Here is an 8,392-nt window from a genome sequence, read left to right as displayed (position 1 = left end):
CTTTCCCAATCTGTGATATAATTGAAATTGAAACATCTTGAAAGTAAATTGAAATCTTTTATGCAAATTCTCACAACACCCGCTGGCTTCTGATAAGATCTAAGAGATGGGAGGGTTGTTTAAAAACAAAAAGATAAAATCTTAAAACTTAGCACTCTACACTTACTGATAGAGTACTTGCATTCACCCTAGTGTCAAGCAGTTGTGGTACTTGCATACTAATTGCTGTTAATTGCCACTATTAACAACATTTAAAAAAATAAAAGTAATGAACCAATGAGTTCCTGTAAGAACTACTTTATCCATTAATATTGACAACATAATATTTATGTGTATAAAGCCTGCCTACCTGGGGATTTCTCTTAACTTAGTGCAGAGGGGGGAAAAAAAAAAGCACTATCAGATACTAAAAAGAGTATTTTTCTGAGCACTGGCATAATCAGACACTAAATATTTGAAATTCAGAATGCTATTTCTGGCTGAAACTGTTTTTCTTCTGTAAAAAAGGGAAATTGTTTGTGGGTTTTAATTTCTTCTGCTTTCCCTGAGTCTGAGGGGTATCTGGACTAGGTCTGCTTTCTGAGTCACCTTGCTTACCCGTGGGGACCATGTGGGGACTGTAGAGGTGAACACAGGGTGGCAGAGGACAGCACACCTTTTAACTCCAGTCTTTTTGTGTGGGATCACAGGGTGAAGGGGAGGGCGAGAGGCATCCTGGGGATGATTCTGTGTGAGGACATCTCACTGATATGAGTGGGAAGAAGGTACAAGGTACACCTGGTTTAAGTGCCTTTTAATGATGTGCTTGCCAGAGCAGGGCACCCCTTTGATTTCCCTGGTTTCTGTGATGTGCTCTGCAGGTCTGTGATCTACTTGAGAGAGTAGGAGATAGATGTGTGACACTCGCAAGGAGTTTGTGAGCCTGGGGAGGAGACCTCTTGCTTTGCTGTCCTGAGTGTATCTTACTCCCTTGTTGGAATTAGTCCCTCAGTATCTGCATTAAACTGCTTGCCTGGGTTCAGCTGACGCCAGTTTGACAATATGGTAAATCCGGCTTTGGGGTTTGAAATACCAAATTGGAAGCATCATGACTGTACAAAGAGAAATGCTGCTCTGGTATAAACCTGCTCAGTCAGTTCAAATGCATTCAAAACTCTTGTTGCCTCATACTGGCAGGCAGTATGCCAGGTCAAGTATTATCTATTTGTGTCACTTCTAGCTTTATGCTGAGCCAACCACGTTTCTGACATGAACCACATGTATTATGTTCTATCAGATTAGGCAGACGTGGTTATGTGGCTACACCTGCTCCAAGTCGATACAGCTGGGAGATCAAGCATCGTGTGCATCAGGTAGTTGAGTCAGGGCCTCATAGATTTAGCGCATACCTTGCATACTTCTTAGCATACCCCTGCTTTCAGCTACAGATTGGTTGTTCCTTCAATTCTTTTCCACTTAATCGCTGCTGTTTTGACAGATATATAGACGTCTGATTCAGCATTTTTTCTCCTATATGTCTTATGCACATGTTTAGTTCTTCTACCATGGAGAGTTTCTCTTGGTCACTTGCCTTCTGGAGTGAAATGCAAGATGCAGGGTTGAGATGCCAGTGCTCTTCAGACAGTGCGTGCTTCTGGGGAGACTTTCAGACTACCAGAAGTACAGTGAGTGGTTTGGTGACTGTCAGCAGGCCTTAGCGCAGTGTTCTTCCTGCTGGGATGGTGGTGAGCCTGGGGGTATCGTTATCAGATTGTCTTGTAATGTTAATAATGTCTTATATATTGTTCTTGTTCTAGTTAAACCATGAAAGCCTAAAGGTGACTTTCACCGAGTCAGCATATTCTTCAAATCCCTCAGCGAGGATTAGCTGCCTTGCTCCAACACCTCAAATCTCCGTTCTATCAGGTATGCCGGTTTCCTCCAGAATGCCCCACTGTGGGGAGCTTTGCTGGTGATTTCTTGTAGTTCTAGCAAAAGCTATTGATATTTGTGTGTACTAAACAAGTATAGTCTGGTTGGAGAGGAAACCTTGCTTACTGGCTTTGTAGATGGGACAACATCAAAGTATGATATATAGTTTGAAAGTACAGGGGTTTTTTGCCTTTTAAATGGCATTTTGGCAATTTTAGTTGGCTGGCTTTTTGGGTGCTAAAGAGTAAAATACTTGAAATGTTCAGATTATTCTTGGCAGGTTAAGTCTTCATTCATTCAAGAAATAGTTTCTCAGATTTTAACAATTACCATAATTACTCACATGAATATCAGCTGCAAAACTGAACTTGAGGGGTTTTGTTCTTTTTTATTGGAACTAACCTATTTCTCATAGTAGCTTAAAATGTGGGGTTTGCTTTGTTTGGGTTTGTTTGTTTTGCTGTTTGGTAGGGTTTTTTATTAAGTTTGTCACAGCAGAAGCATGAGTTAAATTTTTAAAACTTTTTTTTTCCCTCTTACTATCCACTAAGAACAAGTATTTAGCAGAGTAAGTCAGCATGGTTATATGATTAGAGATGCTCCATGATGCTGCAGTAGTGGAGATGATGGAGAATGAGAGGGGGATGGAAAGTCTGTAGGGATAGGTTTTGAAATAGGAGAGCAGAGCAGAAGAGTTGAAGATGGTAAGACTAAATGTTTTGTCTTGCACAGAAAAGATGCTGTATTCAGCCCAAGTCAAGGTACTCCTGTGCAGTTGAATGTCAGTAGATACCAAAATGGCTTTCTTTGTCTGAAAAGATAGAAATATGTTTGTTTGAAAGTCAGCTAGCTTTTATTTTCCTGTTCCTGCCCATACACTGCTGTGGCTAGCTATATTGGCAAGGTGTTTCTTGGCAAGTGCAGCCAGTAAAATACACAGTTTTCCTGTTATTTCTGCAAGAGCTTTATCCTGATAAGTGGCAGGTGGCTGGTCCCGATCACTGATTAACTCTTCAGCTAATTTTGACTTGGCTTTACTAGGACAGCATTGCTGGCATCTCTTGCTATATAGCTTATATGTGATGTTATTAATTTTTTCCAGCTTTCTCTTGGCAAGGACTGCTCTTTATATAGACTTGCTTTTCCAGAGTACACAGTGGTTTTTGTTTTCGTTTTGATCCCTTCATTAGTAAACTTTCTTATCATGCAGTTTGGGTGCATGCTGGCTTCCAGGTGAGTGACTGGTGGAGAGGTTTCCTGTTTTCCATTGAGATATGTCCAAGGAGAGCAATCTCTGGGCAAAGTCTGCAAGACTTGCTGCATTTTTTCACTTGTGGTGTTTAACATTCCTTGTGGTCCTAACTAAGAGGTCTTTAACCTGGAAATGAATCTTCTTGATTGTGTCTATTCTTAGACTTTTACAACTGATAAGTGGACAGTTGTTAACTTCATTGTTATGATGTGGTTGGTAGTTACTTCTTGAAGACTTCATGTCTAATCTCTGCACTGCTTGGGTGATGGCAGTTCCTGTGAAGCTTTTTGTTTCAGGTATAGGACTTCAATTTATTCTTGAATACCTACTGATTGCAGTGCACACTTCTACATCATACTAATGTTGACATGTTCACAACTAAAAGAAGTTTTTCCATTTTGTATTGAACTCCAGTTTTGCCACAGATCAGTAAGGCCTTGGCAGGTGGTACTTTTGATTCCTTCAGAGGCATTATAATGCCAGAGTGATGGAGCTAATTATCTTTATGGGTTCACGTAAATGTTGCCACCCTTATGAGTAATGGACTGAAGGTTACTTTAGCCTTTTCTACATGAGGAGGAGTGTCCAACTGAACGGGAACATGCAAGCCTGTGACCTTTTATTACTAAGTATGTATTTATTTTCCTTCCTGCTATATCGATACTCCATGTGTCTTGCTGCAATGTGACCTATTTTATTGGCAACAGTTACTTTACTGGTAACTACCTCATCCAGTGTTATAGAACAATGTTGTTTTTGAGCATGCTGGCAATCGGTCACCATTAAAGTCCTAACTAATTGTGTTTGGCTAGCATCAGCGTACTTTACTGTTGGTTTATTACCTAGGCTTATCAACAACAGAATTGCTTCCTGACTGCAGAAAGCAAGAGCTCTGTTGCAGGAAGAGGCAGCAGAGTGGTGTGTGGATTCAGTTCTCTTCTTACCCATGTTAAAACTAATATGCATTTTATTATGTTGTAAGTTAATTTTTTTTTAGGATTACTTCCTCACCTTTCCATTTCTTCCCTTTTCTGAACAGATGAATACTCGAGGCCAGCAGTGATTGGACATGCCAGAAGTTTTGGATCGTACCCAGGCAGTGCTGAAGCTATCAAAGACATTCTTGTGTCTGTTTTGAATGCATCTGATTTGAAGCCCTCTTTGGTGGTGGAGCAGAACACAATGCGGGGAGCTGAGCATCTGGACAGTGACATGGAGCGGTGGGAGGAAAGCAGTGATGTGGACAGCCATGACGAGAGCGACAGTGATTCTGCCCATCACAATGCTGCCTGTACACAAACAGACATTCGGTTTACAAGGCACCGGGCATGCTGGGACAACTCATGCTGTGACTCCTCTAAGCCTCTGCTGGATAGTTGCTTTTGTCCCCATTACTCTGATGGGGATCCTGCTGCTTCCTCCTTGAGTGGTTTCACTCTTTCGGACGTGTCCCCTCTGAGGCGGGACTGCTTTACCCAGGTGACCTTAACAGGAGGCACTGTCACATCAGCTGTTGTGCTTTCTGGAAAAGGATGTTATACCTCCTCTGAACAAGACTTGACTCTCACAAGGTTCTCTTCTGATTCAACTGCTGGCAGGCCAGCAGATCTGTTGAAATATCCTGATGCTTTGGAGCCTATGCCTGTCAGCAACAGTGACAGCAATTCTCCCAGTGGACTTTCCCAGTCAGAGCCAGTCAATCAATCAGGTAACTTTGAGGTCCATTTTTGTTTTAAGATTTCTACTCTAGGAAAGAGAATCTGTAATAGAAATGGGCCTTGTTTATGGTGGTTGTGAACTAAAAAAATGCTATTGCTTAAAAATAGGAGAGAGGGGAGAAAAGTTTGAATATAAAGAACTAGAGAGTTTGACTCTGAAGTTACTTGGGCTTGCAGTAACTGTCCGTCTTCTGCCGCAAAAATGCTTCTGTAATATGCAGTCTTAGGTATAATGTAAAAATAGCTGAGCTGTGAGCAATGTAGAACATCCACTGGATGAGGCTTCTACCATCTTTGTCTTATCTTCACTGTTACCCTTCTCCTGAAAGCGGATAGCATGGATCTGGGTGTTTGGTAGTGATTCACTGGTGTCTGCAGGCTCCCTAAGACATCTTGTGTTTGACGTGAGCTGGAGGAGAGGGAGTCCTTTGATTCTGGGATTTTGGAGGCAAGCCACTAACATCCATTCTCGTTATGACCGAATTGGCTTGTGCCACAGTGGGTACTATTTTTCCTCTTGTCCTTTCCAAGTGCACCTGCCGTCTCAGAGACACATAGCCCCATCCAATGCAGATTAGGCTCTTTTTACCCCTCACCAGTTTCTGACCATATGAATATCCCTCATGTTACCTGTAAAGAGATGCAGACTGAGGGCTGGTAGCAAAGGGTGCCTCTTCTGTTCCTGCTTAAGGGCAGCATGGGCCATAGTTGAGGACCTGTTCATATGGGATGTCAGTAGCATGCCCTCAAGATGGCTGGTGGAGCAGCTGGCCTGGTCTCTGGGCTGTGTGTTTGCCTTCATGAGGTGCGATGGCCGTCCTGGGCTGCAGGCCAAGGCCCCTACCCCTAGGCTAGGACAGAACACTCCCCTCATTTAATACCTAACATTGATATGAACAGCCTTTGCTACAGTGAGATGAAGCATTTTTATTTTTTTAAATCAAGGGTGTTATTGGTAGCTAATGGCTTATTCTTACTCTGAACTGAACCTTGGAAAGATAGCGCAACTGAGGCCTGACTTTTCTACTGCAAAGAAGGCAAATAGCAGGGAGCCCTCATCCTGCCTTTGTATTATAAACTAAAATGGCAAAGGCTGGGGTTTTGGTTTTGTGGAGTTTTTTTGTTGTTTTTTTTTTTCCTTCTCCCTTTAGTCAGCAGTGGTCCTCGTAGTGATACCTCATTGAGCTGTCCTTCCAAGTTCTTGTCCTCGCTAGCTATTCAGAGCTCCTCCAAGGCCTCAAGGCAGCAGAGAGATCTCAAATAGGCAGATGATGTTGCAGGACTGAGAGCTTTTAACAGTAATAACTTTGTCATCTGGGGTAGGCTGTTGTCAACAGTTTGTATGGCGACAATTATGGCTGTTCCCTTCTGCTGGGTGTTTCCGTTGGCCCTCTGTGTTTGAGCGGTGCTCATCAGGGAGAAGAAAGCCACACCTGGTGGTTAGGGCTGGCCAGGGCCAGTCATGCAAGTTTGGGTAGCGGGGTCTGGAAAACACAACCCAGGCTCTGGGTGTCAGCAGGGACTGTGAAGAACTCATGTGAGAACAAATAAATTGTGAGTGACTCGATCTTCTGGCACAAGTAGGACGCGTCACAAGCTTGCGTTGGGTCAGTAATGCTGCTGGCTCTCTGGAAAGCAAGCGGAGGAGTATGGCAGCCAGGTGACTGAAGAAGCAGCATCCTTGATTTTACTAACAAATGCTCCTTCCAGGAGCCAGCGTCCTGTATTATACTGCCCAGTGAGGCAGTCTTCATCAGGTCTTGGTCTCTGTTCTGTATGAAGTGAAAAGTTTTGCATTTTATCATTCCTTGTTGCTTCCAGACATTTAAGTTGCTGCTGAGTGACCTGGAGAGGCGGGAGCAATGTCTCATTCTCCCCTGCATTTTGTAGGATTATGAGGATGGGGAAAGCAAATGGTAAACTGAGAAATAAAACATGAGACACTTAATTTGAAGGCAGGAATTACACAAGAGCATCTCTTTGACTGGCCTTCCTTTCCACTGCTGTCTCAGAGATGGTGGTTTCTCACTTTTGTTTCTCACAGGAGAATTTGAGAGGGTTACACAAGATGTAAGAAAACTACATAAGATTACTTAAATCAGGATAATTTTCTTTTTTTTCAATGGGATTTAACTTTTTTTCAGTGGGATTTTTCTGCTGATTCTGCAAGACTCTTGTTAGGCTTCATTCATACTTTAAAGGGCCATTCTTGTGCAACTTTTCTGAAGAGGCTCCGTGGTTGTTAATGAAGAGCCTGTTACTGAATTTGGTGTTTTCTGGGGGCTTTGTTGTGGCTGCTGCGTCACTAGCAGTTCACAGGGCTTGTTCTTGCTTTTAATGTCTCTGTGTATCAAGGTCACTTCCTTCTGTGGCTTCTGATGGCTCTTTCCCCAGCCCCAGCAGCCTCCAGGCAACAGTGCTCAGGAGCAGAAGGCCAACCAGATTATTTTTTGTGTCAGACCCAGAGTTTCATCCCATTGCTGGTTGTGCTAGACTCCTTTGCTGTGCTTCTTCCCGCTTTATGCTCTTTTCACATAAAGATGCGAGTGGGATGCAAGAAATGAGCTAAAAAGAAAGCTCCTATTAGATTTCAAAATTATATTTAAGATGAATTACGTCTTATGTTTTAGAAAAAGGAATAATTTTCTCATTTCCTTATTCCTGCTTATTATTTTTAGTTCAGAGAATAATATTTGTTATCTTAACTGAGGACAATGTAGACTTTTATCAAGTTGTAGAGCCTTTAGCTCTTACCTGTACTCCCTGCTTATCCAGTAAGATGTATCATCAAATAGGCATGAAAATAATCTAAATAGGTGATTAAACGTGTTTTGAAAAGTCAGGTCATTAGCCTTTGCATTTTTCCTCCATGGTGTACACGATAGAGGTATTAATAATTCTGTAGAAAAACCACTACATCTGTGTAACTATTCTGGAGCACAATATTGATTTTCTAGCCTGATGTCATCAATGCTTAGGCAGCATAACATGGTTTCTATAAATAAGGCAATATAAAGAATTTGAGCTAGGCCTGAGAACTGGTCCCCTTTAGTTGGAGAAAAAGTTTTCATAAATTATTCTCGTATTTTGTGAGACCTCTTTATCCTTCCTGTGACTTTAAAACAAATTTCAGAGTGGCAATGTTTGTGGTGGTTTGTTTTTTTTCCTTCTTTTTTTAAACAAGGAGCCTTTGTTTAAGCCGTGTTATCTGCAGCAGCTTTACATGGCATGTGTGGTGGTAGCATTTAGATATGGTCTAGTTTATCCTGTAAACACCGCCACAGTGAAACAGAGAAATTGTTTGGTTATTAGGTTGAAGAAGAGGTAGTAAACAAACACCAGTCACTGTAAAAACGAGGAGTCATTTCCTTTCCTATCTCATTAGTGTGTACATCCACAGACATATATAATCTTCATCATCATTCCAGCCAATTTCTTGTAGCAGTGATTGTAAGTGCTTTGAAAACAAAATATGAGGGCATGATCTCATGCCTTCAGTTCTCTGGGGAAG

The 8,392-nt window shown here is 42.0% G+C and overlaps 1 protein-coding gene across 1 annotated transcript in view; it reads left to right on the top strand.

Annotated features, from left to right (window-relative positions):
* Nucleotides 1–8,392, top strand: part of KIAA0226L (KIAA0226-like ortholog) — a 21,675-nt gene that overhangs the window by 423 nt on the left and 12,860 nt on the right. Inside the window, exons 2-3 of the mRNA XM_010179387.1 lie at nucleotides 1,797–1,905; nucleotides 4,203–4,871. Of these exons, the coding sequence (XP_010177689.1) occupies nucleotides 1,797–1,905; nucleotides 4,203–4,871 (778 nt within the window). The remainder of the gene's footprint in view (nucleotides 1–1,796; nucleotides 1,906–4,202; nucleotides 4,872–8,392) is intronic.

The sequence above is a fragment of the Mesitornis unicolor genome, unplaced genomic scaffold, assembly GCF_000695765.1.
Source record: "Mesitornis unicolor isolate BGI_N332 unplaced genomic scaffold, ASM69576v1 scaffold1272, whole genome shotgun sequence".
NCBI classification, from domain to species: Eukaryota; Metazoa; Chordata; class Aves; order Mesitornithiformes; family Mesitornithidae; genus Mesitornis; species Mesitornis unicolor.
This window is presented reverse-complemented; position numbering and strand designations above follow the sequence as displayed.